Consider the following 16,897-nt stretch of genomic DNA (forward strand, 5'->3'; position numbering starts at 1 on the left):
GTTATTTGGTAATAACTCAGCAGGTCAGCGAGATCTGCTCTTCTCAGACTTCTTCCTCATCAGCCCTTTACCTTTCCTACCACCTGGCTTCACCCATCACCTTCTAGCTAGTCCTCCTACCCCTTTTCCTACCTTTTTATTCTGTACTTACATATATATATATATATATATACACATACAAAAACTATATGTTACAATTACAGTTGCAAGAAAAAGTTTATGAGCCCCTTGAGATTGCCTGGTTTTCTTCATTAATTACTTATAAAATGTGGTCTGATCTTCATCTGAGTCACTAAGTAGACAAACAATCTACCTAAACTATTAACACACAAACAGTTGTACTACTTCTCGTCAATACTGGGTACACCATTGAAACAATTACAGTCCAGGTTCAAAAAAGTATGTGAACCCCTGGGGTCATGCCTTCTACAAAAGCTTTTGATATGAGATTGGTGGTGTGGGTGTAGAGATGCCCTGCTCTATAAAAAAGAAGCACAAAGTTGGGTTACTTACAGAGCCTACTCTTTAAGAAAGATCTGTTTATGTGCACCATGCCTCGATCAAAACAACTTTCAGAGGACCTCAGATGAAGAATTGTAGAGATGCATGAAGCAGGAAAAGGCTTCAAAAGCAGTTCTAAAGACCAGAGTGTTCATCAGTCCACCGTAAGAGAAATTGTCTACAAATGGAGGAAACTCAGTACTGTTGCTACTCTCCCTAGGAGTGGGTATACTGCAAAGGTCACACAAAGGACACAATGTGCAATGCTGAAGGTGAAGAAGAACCCAAGGTAAACAGCAAAAGACCTGCAGAAATCTCTAGAACTTGAAGTCTCTGTCCACTATAAGAAAGGCACTGAGCAAGAATTGTGTTCATGGAAGGATACGATGGAGGAAACAACTGCTCTCCAAAAAAACAACATTGCTGCACCTCTCAAGTTTGCAAAAGACCACCTGGATATTCCACAACACTTCTGAGACAATGTTCTATGGGAAGATGAGACAAATATTGAACTTTTTGGCAAAAATGCGCACCATGGACTATGTTTGGAGGAAAAAGGGCACTGCACACCAGCACCAAAACTTCATCCCAACTGTGAAGTGTGATGGAAGGAGCATCATGGCTTGGAGAGGCTTTGCTACCTCGGGGCCAAAGCTACTAGTATTTGTTGAGGGAACAATGAGTTCAAAATTGTATCAAGACATTTTACAGGAGAATGTCAGGGTAGCGGTCCATTGCTTGAAGCTGAATAGAAGTTGGATGATGCAACAAGACATTGACCCGAAACACAAGAGTGAATGGTCTGACATTCCTCCTTGCTGTTGTGCAAGTCTGATCAGCAGTTGCAGGAAATGTTTGGTGGAGATCATTGCTGCTAAAGGAAGTTCCACCAATTAATAAATACAAGGGTTGGAGACTTCCGGCAAGATGGCGACTGTTTAGCTGTTCCGAACTTTTGCACCGTCATTTTTCTTACCTTTGCACTATATGTCTCCATTCTTAAACCTTAGTTAGGTATTTTATTAGGTTTCTCTTACTTGCCTGCGAACACATCTATCTTACAATGTCTAACAAAAGTACTAAAACCGGGAAAAAAGAAATGTCTTCAACTTTGCCAGTTGACATTCTCGCTGCTTTGGAACAGCATCGACAAGATATTTTGAAGGAATTTAGAACTTCTTTCAACCAGCTGGATGTCAAATTGGATCGGATCAACGCTAGAGTGGACGAACATGCCGAACATTTATCTTGCATCGACTCGGCTTCTGAGAATTTAAAACGCCGTGCCCAATATTTGGAAACCCTCTGCTCCAGCCTGGAGCAGCAGATTTGTAAGCTTTTTTCCAAAATGGTGGATCTTGAAAACCGTAGCAGACGTTGCAATCTACGAATTCTTGGTTTGCCAGAGGCCACCGAACAGGGCTCTCCTGTGAAATTTTTTTCCGATTTTCTCTGTGAGATTTTTGGGAAAGAATTTCTTCGGACTCCACCTGAGCTTGAAAGGGCACACAGGATCTACGTTCCCCGTGCAACTCTGGGTTCCCGCCCACGGCTGGTAATTTTGTGCTTTCACCAATACCAGGTGAAAAAACGTTTGATGATGGAGGCACGCCGCAGAGGTACTTTTGCTTTTCAAAATACAGTCATTCGTTTTGTGGAGGGTTTTGCCCCCCAGGTTCTGAAGATGCGCGTTGAGTTTAAAGGTGTAATGAAAGTGCTTTTTGATCGTGGTTTTAGACCGCAATCCAGCCAACCTGCGAATTACGCTTACTACTGGAGAATATAAGTGGTTTAAATCAGTGAAGGATGCTGAAGCATTTGTCGGAAGTCTTCCAGCTATCCCGTCTCCTCAGGAACCCGGTCTGACCTTCTAAAATGGTGGATAAGTACCTCTCGTAGTAAAGCTACTTTTTTTCCTGACTCAGACTGTACTTGAATAATTCAGACATTATCTATTGAGACTCTAAGGGCTGTAGACAATCTCTCCCTGGACTTGGTGCGTTCTTTCTAAATAGATAATCCGAGTTCAATGTTTCCCTGCGGACGTTTAGATTGTACTTGTGCAATCTATTGTATTCTTGTATGACTTTATTTATAGAGATCTACAATTGACTTTTAACTTGTTTTGGAGGTTGGGAGTTTTTATTGAAGGCCTCCCTGTTGGTTGATTCATAGTTTAAGTTTTGCTTTTTTTTTTCTGTAAATGGTTGATAAGTACTCTTTTCGAATCTAGAATTTTCCTCTTTTCTCCCTCACTTTTTTTTCTTTTAATCTTCTATAATTTTTCACGGGTAAGTTAGTTCTGGTTTTCTTTTGATTTTCTTTGTATTAAGTCTCACACTTCTGCTGAAGCTGTTCCTATTTGTTATGTTTTCTAGTGCATAAGCTAGTTACCATTTGCTATAGTATTTATACGGAACTGTTGTTAATGACACAGAACTGGAAGTCATATTTGGGTTAATTTTTTTGGTAGAGTTAGCTGCTTTTTTTGGTAGCCGTCTAGTTTTGGGTTGCGAGGCTGGGGCGGGTTCTCCAGTTCCAACACTACTCACTGTTTCCTTTGCTTTCCTTTGTTACTCAGGACATGTTTCTGTTTTGATTCTACGAATCTATGTTTACATTTTTGCTTCCAGACTGTTATTGTACTGCTTGACTTTTTATATGCCTGCTGCCTTCTACGCACTAACAATTGATAATGGTTAATACACTTAAATTTGTGAGCTGGAATGTAAAGGGATTGAATCACCCTGTTAAAAGAAGGAAGGTCTTCTCACATATTAAACAACTCAAAGCAGACATTGCTTTCCTTCAAGAAACTCGTATTCGTTGTTCTGATAACTCCCGGCTTTTGTCAAAGTGGGCGGGTCAGCATTTTCATTCATCCTTTGCTGCCAAAGCTAGGGGGGTCTCCATCCTTATTAACTCAAATATTCCTTTTGAACTCCATAATAAGATATCTGATACAAATGGCCGTTTTGTTATTGTTTCTGGTAAACTATATAATACTAAAGTTGTACTAGCAAACATGTATGCCCCCAATTTTGATGATGTTAATTTTTTTGAATGTTTTTTCTCCTCACTACCAGACTTAAACTCATACTCTCTTATACTGGGTGGTGATTTCAATTGTTGATTAGATCCTAGTTTGGATCGATCGTCCTCTGTTACTAGACTACCTACTAAATCTGCCTCAGCTATTCAATCGTTTCTCTCTAATTATGGTATCTCTGATATATGGCGTTTCCTTCATCCTACTGAGAGAGATTATTCTTTTTTTTCACATGTTCACCATACCTTTACTAGAATTGACTACTTCTTACTCGACAATCAACTCATTCCATTTGTCTATTCTTGTGATTATCAGAGTATACTGATTTCTGACCACGCCCCAATTACTCTGTCCTTAAATTTTCCTGGCCTTCCTCAGAGGAATAAACACTGGCGGTTTGATTCGACTTTACTATCGGATGATGATTTTCTAAAATTTATCAAGGATCAGATAACCTTTTATTTTAACACCAATACATCACCTGAAGTGTCATCCCAGATTGTCTGGGATGCCATGAAAGCATATCTGAGGGGCCAGATAATCTCCTATACAGCAAATCTTAATAGAAAGTCCTGTGCAGATCGATTAGACCTCATTAATCAGATTAAAGAATTGGATCAACTGTATGCTCAAACTAAGAATCTTGAACTATACAAGAAACGTGTCGAACTTCAAACTAAATTTAATCTTCTGTCCACTCAACCTGTCGAACGCCAACTTCTTGAAAGTAAGAGTCGTTTTTATATTCATGGTGACAAATCTGGTAAATTTCTAGCCAATCAGCTGAGGCGTTCCAAAGCCAAACAACATATTACAAAGATCCGGAAGGACAATGGAGACCTTACATCGGATCACTTAGAAATCAATGACGCATTTAAAAATTTCTATTCTCGACTTTATTCCTCTGAATCTTTGAATGACAATATCTCTATCGATCATTTTTTAAATAATCTGAATATTCCTTCGCTTTCATCTGATTTTAAAGCCAAACAATGCGCCTATATCATCAGAAGAAATATCTTCTGCAATTTCTGCATTGTCCTCAGGGAAATCTCCTGGACCTGATGGGTTCCCCGTAGAATTCTATAAATCATTCTCTTCACTTCTCTCCCCTCAGTTACTTTCAGTATTATCTGACTTGTTTAACTACGGCAAATTGCCACCCTCTTTCAATGAGGCTTCTATTATTCTTTTATTAAAAAAAGGGTAAAGACCCAACAGAGTGTTCCTCGTATAGGCCGATTTCATTGCTTAATGTTGATGTTAAAATCTTGGCCAAAGTTTTGGCTTATAGATTAGAAACTGTTATCCCCTCTATTATTTCTGATGATCAAACTGGTTTTATTAAAAACCGTCTTCCTTTTTTTAACATTTGGCATTTATTTAACATTTTATATTCACCTCCAACTGGGATTCCTGAATGTGTTATTTCCCTTGATGCGGAGAAAGCATTTGATCGTATAGAGTGGAACTACCTTTTTGCAGTTTTAGAAAAATTTGACTTCGGTCAAAGTTTTATCTCTTGGATCAAATTGCTGTATTTGTGTCCTACTGCCTCTGTTTTTAACTAATTCTCAGAAATCCCAGTTATTTAACCTCAAACGTGGCACCCGTCAGGGATGCCCTTTAAGTCCCTTTCTCTTTGATTTGGCTATAGAACCTTTGGCAATAGCTTTTCGAAATTGTCCTGAACTGACCGGGATTTGGAGAGGGGGTGTTGAGCATAAAGTTTCTCTTTATGCTGATGACTTATTACTTTTTCTTTCAAATCCATCTACATCCTTACCTCCAATGTTTTCACTTCTTGACCAGTTTAGCCAGTTTTCTGGATATAAACTTAATTTACATAAGAGCGAACTTCTCCCAATTAATAAAGAAGCACAAGAATTAACATTTTGTGATCTCCCTTTTAAAGTAGTCCACAATCAAATTACTTATCTTGGGATTATAGTCACAAGGAAGTTTAAAGATCTCTTTCGTGAAAATTTTGCCAATCTTTCATATACTATTAAACAGAGTCTGTTACAATGGTCACCTCTATGTCTTTGGTAGGTCATATTAATGTTGTTAAAATGTATGTTCTCCCTAAACTTTTATATTTATTTCAATCAATCCCAATTTTTATTCCTAAATCTTTTTTTGATTCCTTAGACTCTATTATTTTGTTATATCTGTGGAAGAATAAGCGCTCTAGAATTAACAAAGTTTATCTCCAAAAATCTAAAAAAGAGGGTGGCATGGCTTTACCTAATTTTCATTTATATTATTGGGCAGCCAATATATGTTGTGCTACCTTTTGGTCTTTTTTCCATGGCCAACCCGAGTGCCCTAACTGGGTGGCAATGGAGTTGATTTCCACTAAAGAATTATCTATCTCTGCACTTCTCGGCTCTGTACTCCCTAGTAGTTTGTCCAGATTAATAGTTAATCCTCTTGTCAGAGACACTTTGCGTATATGGGCTCAGTTTAGGAAATTTTATGGGTTCCATACATAATCACCTTTTTTTTACCTACTACGTATGACTCAGCCTTCCATGATTGGTATAGGAAGGGCATTAGACATTTTGAAGATCTTTTTATTGATAATCGCTTTGCCTCTTTTCAACAGCTCTCTGCTAAGTTCAATCTGCCTAATGCTCATTTTTTTAGATATCTCCAAATTAGACACTTTATTACTCCTCTAATCCCTAACTTCCCTGAAATGCCTGAGAAAAATGTTATGGACTTATTTCTTTCTATTAATCCACTAGGTAAAGGTTTAATATCATTTATTCGTGATAAATTAGCAGCCCTACGACGTGCCCCTGTGGATAAAATTAAAATGGCATGGGAGCATGATTTAAATACCTCCTTATCCGATGAGACTTGGGACTCGATTCTCAAATCGGTTAACTCAACCTCTCTTTGTGCTCGCCATTGCCTTTTACAGTTTAAGATTTAGCCCATATGTCTAAATCCAAATTATCTCGGTTTTACCCTAACATCAGTCCGCTTTGTGATAAATGCAAAAGGGGCGAGGCCTCTCTCATTCATATGCACTGGCTTTGTCCTAGCTTGGAGAAATGTTGGAAAGATTTCTTCATAACGTTATCGTATATTCTGAATCACCACCTAGAACCTAACCCTTTAATTGCTTTGTTCCGTTTCTGGGGTGAGACAGATTTACGTCTGAGTTCGACTAAGTGTCGAATATTATCTTTTGCCTCTCTCCTGGCTAGACGTTTAATCCTCCTTAGATGGAGAGATGTTGCCCCGCCCACACATGCTCAATGGCTTAACGACATTATGGCCTGCTTAGACCTTGAAAAAATTCATTATTCAGTCCTTAATTCGGATTTAAAGTTCCATAAAGTCTGGGGACCTTTTATTGAGTACTTTCATAACCTTCCTCTTAACTAAGGTTTTTTTCCAGTCCCTTGCTTTCAGCTCCTTTTTTTTTGTAGTAGGCATTAATATCTTCTGTTGCTAAGTGTATTTACTGTTTTGGGGGTTTGATTGTCCTGATTTATATTCTCTATATTGTGTTGTGGTTGGTCTGGAGTTTTTTTTTGTTGCGGGGCTTGGGGAGGATACTAATTTTACATGTCTTCAATTTGGGTGCTTTCTCAATTATCTTTCTTTGTATCATATTATTATTGTATGTTTATTTTTGCACTGTATCAATGTTCTTCATTTTGATCCAGGGTTTTTTAATCTGTAGCTATGTAGAAAATGTATAAATAAACTAACAAAAATAAATAAATAAATACAAGGGTTCGCATACTTTATCCAGTCTGAACTGTGAATGGTTAAACAACATGTTCAATAAAGACATGAAAAGTACAATTGTTTGTGTTATTAGTTTAAGCAGATTGTGTTTGTCTGTTATTGTGACTGAAATGAAGATCAGACCACAGTTTAGGAGTAATTAATGCAGAAAATCAGTTAGCTGCTTTCATCATACACCGGCTTGCTCTTTACAATTACCTGATGAGGTAACCATAGCCTGTAGCCAGGAGCACATGTTGGGTGGTGCTCAACTTCATAGTGTTTCGACCCTTAACCACCGCACTCTCCAGCTGGTGGGTCAGTAGTGACGGCTAAGTCACTGCCCGTCTGCTGCTGACTTCCAGCTCAACTCTTTCGCCTGCTCAATATACAGCAAGAGGCTCTTTCTGCTTCCTCCCCCATCTTGCAAGCTGTTTGGTTCTTACCCTTTACATCAAGTCCCAGCACAGTCAGCAACCGCCATTCCGACCTTGCCTGGAACCCTCTATGGCTGACTAATGCCTGCTCTGTGGCTAAGTTAGTGCCCACTTTTGGCCTGATCTTTTTGTGACTCCTGCTTGGTTTATTAGTCTGTCATCAGAGTTCCTCAGTGCTAACATAACTCTACACTTTGCCACTTTGAACTCCTCCACTACTGATGACAACGGGAGTTGTAGCTGGCCTGATCTTATGTAGAGCCCCACTGAAGAAAAACTTGGGGAGGTTCCCCAGCCACCTCTGCAGGTGCTTGTTTACTTTCCTCTTGATGCCTTCCACAGTGGGCATAGGGAACTAGCATACCGTAAAAAACCAGAGCTGCCTTGGCAGAAGAGCATGTTGGTACAACCATGTCTTAAATTTACCAGGGAGTCCAGTTTTGTTGATCTTCTTCAGCAAGCATTCACAAACTGTTTTGTGTATATATTATTGTAATTTATAGGTATTTATTATGTATTCCTGAGGTCCTCAATGGTTGGTACAGAGTGGAGTTCATCCATGACTGGTAGACAATTGATGGCATCAATGGCTAAGCTAACAACAACATTTTCCCTTGAGTGGAGCTCAGAGTAGTGTTCTACCCAGCGTTCCATCTGCTTGATTTATCGGTGATTATTTCACTGCTGGTTGACTTCATGGGTGCTGTCTTGCTCTGCGATGGGCCAAGGGCCTTCTTGATACCATCATACATCAATCTGATGTTGCCTGTCACAGCTGCTGTTTGAATGTTCCAGGGAAAGCTCCTGGCAATGATGGGATTCCTGCAAACCTGATGAAACACTGCAAGAGCTCACTCCTCCAACCTTTACACAAGGTCCTCTGTCAGTGCTGGAAGGTAGGAGCTGTACCACATGATGCGCGACTCCAAAATCGTCATTTTGTAAATCGTCACAAGGGTGATAGGAGCGACTACAACAACTACGGGGGTATCTCCCTCCTGAGTACTGTCAGCAAAATCTTTGCTCATGTAGCTCTGGCACACCTACAAACTCTGGCAGAACGAGTCTACCCTGAGTCCCAATGTGGTTTTCACACAAGGAGGTCAACTGTCAACATGATTTTCTCACTCCGTCAACTCCAGGAGAAGTGCAAGGAACAACAGAAAACCCTCTATGTCGCTTTCATTGACTTGACCAAGGCATTCAACCTTGTCAGCAGGGATGGGCTCTTTCAGATTCTCCTCAAGATCGGCTGTCCTCAGAAACTCTAAAGTATCATCCAGTCATTCCATGATGATATGAGAGGTACTGTTCAGTATGATGGCAGCTCATCAGAACCCTTCGCGATTCGTAGTGGAGTCAAACAAGGATGTGTGTTGGCCCAATGTTACTCAGCATCTTCTTCTCTATGCTATTGAAGCATGCGTTTGGGATGTCCACAGAAGGCATCTACGTGCACACCAGGTCTGATGGGCGGCTGTTCAACCCTGCGCGCCTGAGAGCAAGAACAAAGGTGCGAAAGATCTTAATACGTGACATGCTCTTTGCCGATGACGCTGCTATAACCTCGCACACCAAACAGCAACTACAAGCTATCATGGACCGCGTCTCTAAGGCATGCAAGGACTTTGGGCTTACCATCAGCCTAAAGAAAACAAATGTCCTTTCCCAGAACGTAGTGGTGACACCAGTCACTACCATCGACAATTATGATCTAGAAGTGGTCCACGAGTTCACATACTTGGGGTTGACCATTAGCCACACTCTCTCCCTCGATGCTGAAATCAATAGGCGTATTGGCAAAGCAACATTGATCCTTGCTCGACTCTCCTCGTGGGTCTGGGAGAATCCAAAACTCGCTACAAAGACCAAAACTGCCTTGTACAATGCATGTGTTATCAGCACCCTCCTGTATGGTAGCGAGACTTGGACCATCTACTCCAAACAGGAGAGGAAACTCAATAGTTTTCACCTGTGCAGCCTTCACGGCATCCTCGGCATTACCTGGAGAGATAAAGTCCCAAACTCTGAGGTCCACTCCTGCGCTGGACTTCCCACAATGTTCACGCTTTTAAGACAGCACAGACTGCGCTGGCTGGGCCACATCCATTGTATGAAGGATGGTAGACTGCTGAAGGACATCCTCTACGGAGAACTAGCAACAGGCAAGAGGAATGTTGGTAGACTCCAGCTTCACTTCAAGGACCTCTGCAAGTGCAACATGAAAGCCTTAAAAATCAACACAGAGTGCTGAGAGGATACAACAGATGACTGCAACAAATGGTGAGGTACTCTTCAGCAACACCTAGAGCAAGACAAAAGAGTGATCCTGAGTTAGTTTGAGGAGCGGAGAGCACAGCGGACAACAATTCCACGATGCCCTACACATGCAGTAACTGTGGCAGAGCCTACAGTTCCAGGATCGGCCTCAAAAGCCACAGTCGACACTCCTCAACAAACCAGTGACTACCAGAGGCGCAGTACCCATGGTCGACTACGACCGACGGAGGCCACATGTATTCCACTGTACAGCTGCTACAAAACAACATACTCCATGACATTAGGCCAGTGATATTACACCTGTTTCTGACTGATCTTTAGAAATGCATTTTGTTGTTTTGTATGGTGATTAATTTCTTGAATGCTATGTAACTAGGATTTTTTTCAAATTTCAAAAGCAAAATCCATTTAATGAGATGTATTTATTTTGATAAGTGCTGGTTGCAGTAGGATGACGTGATTCACTTGATATATTGAAAAAAAAGGTGGATGCAGACTTGATATGCAGAAATTACACTTTTATTTCCACTACAATGTTGTTAATAATATTTTTATGTGAGAATCTGAATTTTTAGAAATTAAATTTGCTTAATTAACACATATCTAACTACATATTTTTATGTTTACAGAGGAACACAGGATGCTATAACGAAGAATCTGCGACGTGCAGAAAGATTATTGGAGGACATCCACACAATGAAGGTATTTGGTTGTGTATAAAAACACAACAGCATTAGGATAACAGCAGGCTACCTGATTGCTCCAGGCAGCTCTGCTATTTAGTTTTTTAATGGCTGATTCACTCAGGCTTCAGTTCATCTTGTGTGCCAGTTCCCCACAGCCTTGATTTCACTGAACTTTCAAAAATTTATCTGCCTCCACTTTACTGCCTCAAGCAATCTAGCCTCCAGCTTCCAGATGAGAGAATTCCAAAGGTTCACAATATTATGTAGGAAAGCCCTTTCCACTCAACCAATGAAACAGCAGCAGTCTGTGCAAATGTTTCTTTGAGGGAATTCAGTAAAAATTGTTGTGATAGAGCATTTTTTTAAAAGTTGTTCTGATGTGAAGAATTTTTGAAATACTGCATGTAATTCATCAGCCTTAGATGGCATCATCATTACATTTTCTTGGTTTCCACTTTAAATAGACATTCCCTTCTTCTTTAGGCCACTTCCCCTCTGCAACTTCAAACACTTGTTTTCTTTGCCAGTTACGATGAAATATTATTGACTTGAAGTTTTAACTCTGTTTTTCTCCCCGCAATACTACTTGATCTACAGCTTTTTCCTGTTTTTCCATCAAAAAGTACACTTCATTTCAAGAATGTTAAAAATTCCACTTTTATTTGAGCCATTTTCCTTTTCATTATTTCATTCTGTGTACATCAAAGAAAAAAGACTATTTTGAATTCCATGTCAACAGTCCAAAATATGTGAATTATGAGACTTCGCATTTGTATCTTTAAATCTTTGGGAATGGTAGGTATCATATGATATACTGTTTGAGTCACAGAGTCAAAGAGCACAGAAATGGGCCCTTTATCCTGCCTTATCTGTGTAGGCTATCAAGTACCTATCTCCAAGTTCCTGTTTTCCAGCATTCAGCCCATGCCTTCTGTGTTTGAAATGTCTAACTAAATTTTGCAAGAGTACAGTACATGCCTTTTCACCTCCTCAGGCACTGGTCCAGATTTCAAACACCTTTTTAAGTCTGCCATCTGATTCCTAAATGGAATGTTCCTTGAAACTATCCTGGATGCTTGGAAGGCGAGTGCCTTCGGTAGAGTTGATTGAATTTACATCTTTCTGCAGCTTATTTCGAGCCTGTTGTGCCTTCTTTGTAACTGCATTGATATATTGGTCCCAGGAATGTATCGTCATGGATGTTAACACCCAGAAACTTAAAATTGCTCACCCTTTCCACTTCTAATCCCACAATGAGGACTGGTGTGTGTTCCCTCGTCTTGCCCTCTCTGAAGTCCACATTCAATTCCTTGGTCTTACTGACATTGAGTGCAAGGTTGTTGCTGTGACACCACTCCACTAGTTGGTATATCTTGCTGCTTGTCACCATCTGAAATTTTGCAAACAATAGTTATGTTGTCAGCAAATTTACAGATGAGTTTTGAGCTGTGCCTAGGCATGCTGTAGAGAGAATAGAACAGTGGGCTAAGCACACATCTTTTCGGTGCATCAGTGTTTGATTATCCATTAGGTCAAGATGTTATTTCCAATATGCACAGACTGTGATCTTCCAGTGAGTAAGTTAAGGAGCCAATTGCAAAGGGAGGCACGGGCCCAGGTTTCGGAGCTGTTTGATCAGATCTGTAGGAATGATTGTGTTAAATGCTGAAGTCAATAAACAGCAGTCTTGTTCAGTTGATTCAAGGCCATGTGAAGACCCAATGAGATTGCACCTGTTGTAGACCTGTTGTTGTGATAGGCAAATTGCTGCGGGTCCAGGTTCTTGTTGGTTCTAGCCATAAACAACCTCTCAAAGCACATCACTGTGGATGTGAGTGCTACTGGATGATAGTCATTAAGGCTGCTCACACTACTTTTCTTGTGCCCTGCTATAATTATTGCCCTTTTGAAGCAGGTGGGAACTTCTGATTGTAGCAAAGAGAGATTGAAAATGTCTTTGAACACACCCGCCAGTTTGGCACAGGTTTTCAGAGCCTTACCAGGTACACCATTGGGGTCTATCACCTTGCAATGATACACCCTCTTGAAAGCCTCCGACACAGATCACAGGGTAACCGGAAGCTGCAGGGATCCTTGTAATTGTATTTTATTCTTTTTCATAATGCAAAGTGCATTCAATTCTGCCTCCAACTTCCATCGGAATTGTTTTTTTGCTCTTGAGTTAGCCCTTCGTAAGTCGTTCCTGCCTTCCATGTATACTCCTGGATCATTAGACTTGAATGCCACAGATCTAGCAGAGTACAAATCTTCTGGTTCATCCACTGCTTTTGATATGGCTATGTATGGTATGTTCTTATAGGCACATACTGTTCCACACAGGTTTTAATGAAGTCAGTGACAACTTCATTCAGACTCTAAAGATGAATCCCTGAATACTGTCCAGTCCACTGACTCAAAGCAGTCCTGTAAGCACTCCCCCCCCCCCTCCCCCCACTGGTGCTGCAATCTTCAGTCTCTGCCTTTACTCGGGGAGTAGAAATACAGCCAGGTGATTAGGTTTTCCATAGTTTGGGTGTGGGATGGTAAAGTAAGCATTCTTGATAATAGTATAACAATAATCTGGTGTTTGGCTCCTCTGGTTCCACAAGCGATGTGTTGGTGATAATTACTTAGAGACTTTTTTTCAAGCTGGCCTGGTTAAAATCCCTCAAAGTGATGGGAAAGACATCAGGATTGATTGCTTCATGCTTGGTGATTGCATTGCTCAGTTCATCTAGAGCTATTTTGACATGAACCTGAGGTGGAATATACACAGCTACCAACATGATGGCAAAATTCTCCTGCTGCAGATAAAATGGATGATGCTTGATAGCTAGATGTTCCAGGTTGGGTAAGCAGTACTGGGACAGAACTGCTACGTTTGTGCACCATGAGGAGTTGATCATAAAGCATACTCCACTTCTCCACCTCCTCCACCTTTGAAAGATTCAGTAGTTCTGTCTTGGTGAATTGTGAAGCCAGTGAGCTGTATCTCTGCATCCAGAATGGCAAGAGATAGCCAAGACTCCATGAAATAAATAAAACACAGCAATCCTTGATACCTCTCTGGTACAGCAATCTTGCTCTGAGGTCTTCAGTTTTATTTTCCAGAGACAAAATGATTCATGGGAACACTATGATCTTGCTTTTTGTTTTCTCTCTGAAATCTAATGTTTATGATGGCAAGACAGATGTTTTGTAGTTAGAAAAGAACATAGAGTTTCACAAATATTATCATATTTGCCAATGACAGGCAGGTTACCCTTTTTGTATATAGTGGTTTGGAGAGCTATTTTTGTTTCTTAAGTTATTTAACAGAAGATAAAAAGTAGCCACATGACTCAGTTGAAAATGTTTCAGCATTATTGGAGTCCAAAAGTCAGGAATACTGGCAAGACCAATCCTGCAAATGTTGAACATATTGGAGATAAATTTAGTGTGGAAGCAGCAGGGGCGCCACAGGAGAGGAACAAAACTGACTGCAACATTAGGACAAAGTTGGCAAAGCATTTTGGTAATATAGTTAGAAAATATGGATCGAGATTGTTTATTTCATAATCTTTGATAATTAAAGTCAACTGCAGAAAAAAATAGTAATAATGACAAAAATGGCATTTTGGATTATACGTATTCATCATCATGATGTGAACAGGCCAAATTCAGCAATTGTAGTGATGCTGACTAGATAAGGATTTTAAACCAGCAATTAATGAGAGAAATTGAGATGGTTTTAGACATTTAAAATTGGAACTTTGAACATGGGAGGTGAACTTGCACCTCCTGCCCTCATTGTTCTGGTTATAAAGATTACAAGTTTGTAAAGTAGACTTTAAAAATCAAATTATCGCAATGGATGCATTTTTAAATTAATATGCTGCCATAGTGTGCCAGTAGTAGTGAGGAATGGATATTTATGCATATGGAAATTGGTTGATAAAGTAAGTTCCTAATAATTATGGATGGAGGAGCTCAGCATATGCTGCCATGTCCTTTTGATTAATTGTAAATGGATAAAATCAGTGCTGATGTCTCGTGTAGATAATGGCTGCCTTCTTACAATACTATCAAATATTGCATCCTCCAAATCTTCATTTTCCTCGTAACATCCAAGATGATTTCCATACTTTAAAATTCTTTGTAATTCTTAACTTGTTGAAGTAGTGAAATCGTTACATTTTTAACTCCTGCCATATATAGTAAAAGAAATGAGGTCTCAGTGACTTTTGACTGTGGACAGATTGTTGGTGACAAGCGGGGTGGTTTGAGTAACTCAGAAACTGCTGATCTAGGATTTTCACACTTAACGGTTTCTAAAGTTAACAAAGAATGGTGCGTTTTTTTTAAAAACAACAACACATCCAGTGAGCAGCAGTTCTTGGGCTAAAACACCTTGTTAATAAGAGAGATCAGAGGAGAATGGTTAGACTGGTTCAAGCTGACTTGAAGATGATAGTAGCTCAAATAACCACACATTACAACAGTGGTGTGCAGAAGAGCATCTCTGAATGTACAACATGTCAAACCCTGAAGTGGATGGGTTACGGCAGCAGACTACCACATAGGTTTCCATTCTTGTACCTAATAAAGTGGCCACCGAGTATATATTACACATCTAGATGTAAGTTCCAAAATCAAATGCTAGCACACAGGCCACTTTTTGATTTCTTTGATGGCTGCTTTCGTCACTTTCCCAGTAATTGAGCTAATTATCCTAGTTGGGTTTGGCCAGCTTTTGTAGTTGTGTCATATTCTGAGCAGTATTGTGTATTGCTATTTAAGTTACAAAGTTGGAGCTTGACTAAATACAAAGTTGGTTTAGAAATAGAAATTCTTCTATAGCTTGATGTTGAGACCAATAATAATCTTTTCTGCATTCAGCCATTTATTGAGTGAATCAAGTTGACAGAAGATTATTGTCGGTCATGGTGGGATCTTCAGGAGAAGGTCAAGAAAACATTTCAACTTGACACTTCTGACTCATGTTATTTGTTAATTTAGCTTTGCTTTCTAGAGTTCACTACTTCTGCTATTATAATCATGCTGTCTTTATAAATATTAAAATTCAGTGAAGTAAAGTTTGTTTGCTCTGAATAGGAAAGCACCGATATTAAGATGCAGCAAAACTGCTAAACTAGGTGACGATAACATGTCACTGCACAGCTTAAAATATGGTTTCCTTAATTAGAGAAATGGTTAACAAGTCAATCATACTGAAGTGTTCTAGCACAAGCAAGGTAGAATAGTCAGTATATTAAAAAGATTGGCCTTTGTAACACTGAGTAATACTTGCTATACTCTTGGCCAGACGGTAAAGCAAGCAAATTTAGAATGAAGTTCCAAGACACAGGAAACACACCACCTCCACCTCAAAGTATCTTTTGGCTCCTCTATTAAGGCACATTCTGTCCTCAACCCCAACTGTTAGTTTCTTTACAGCCATTCTTCCCACAGCCATCCCATACATCTTTTTTCATTCCTTCCTGTTTTTGACTGTCCTCTCACCCTTTGTTCCCCACTGTAAATAAAACCAAATAAAGATTTTGTTGTTGATTGGAAATCAGTGCCTTGTGCATCAGAATTTGTTTAATGGAGTTTTACACAAATATGACTAAAATTTGGGATTTCAGTTAAGGGGCAGCAATTATGAATGAATGATAAAGAAGTCTGTGAGGTGACATCTTTATCAGCAAATGTTTCATAATCTTAGTATGAAATTTAAAATTGGACTTCTGCCTCATTAAAGCCATGTCTGGTTTTGCAATTTGATTACAAACCTGACTTTTTCATGGGATTCCCGATAGATTTTTTTTACCAGTGGATTGAGTTTTGTAGTTGAAATAGTTCAGAGGTTGATGGGCTGAAGTAATAAAATTTCTGGACAATGAAAGTGTGTGTTTGTTTAGAAACCTTTCCAGCGTAAATTTAATTGAAATTCTTAGAGGCTTGTCCTTTTCTGTGTTAGGTAGCAAATTATTTTAATATTGTTGGAATCTAAGTTATGGGAAACCTGGAAGATGCCAGTAAATTTATTCTGAAGTATTTATTTTTCCTACAGTTTTGAATCTGATTTGATGAACTTATTTACACATTAGTTTTTGTTAGGAAGCTTCAGCAGAGATCTAGAAGAGTTACATACCACTTATTTTTTCAAATTTGTATAGAAGATGCAGATATTATGTTGGTGACTAAAATCTCCA

General features: G+C 39.5%; 1 protein-coding gene across 3 annotated transcripts in view; it reads left to right on the forward strand.

The window, feature by feature from the left end:
• Positions 1 to 16,897, forward strand: part of srfbp1 (serum response factor binding protein 1) — a 191,250-nt gene that overhangs the window by 91,507 nt on the left and 82,846 nt on the right. For all 3 annotated transcript variants that reach the window (XM_073069255.1, XM_073069265.1, XM_073069286.1), the window contains exon 3: positions 10,644 to 10,716. In XM_073069255.1, coding sequence (XP_072925356.1) covers positions 10,644 to 10,716 — 73 coding nt within the window. The remainder of the gene's footprint in view (positions 1 to 10,643; positions 10,717 to 16,897) is intronic.

The sequence above is a fragment of the Hemitrygon akajei genome, chromosome 2, assembly GCF_048418815.1.
Source record: "Hemitrygon akajei chromosome 2, sHemAka1.3, whole genome shotgun sequence".
NCBI classification, from domain to species: domain Eukaryota; kingdom Metazoa; phylum Chordata; class Chondrichthyes; order Myliobatiformes; family Dasyatidae; genus Hemitrygon; species Hemitrygon akajei.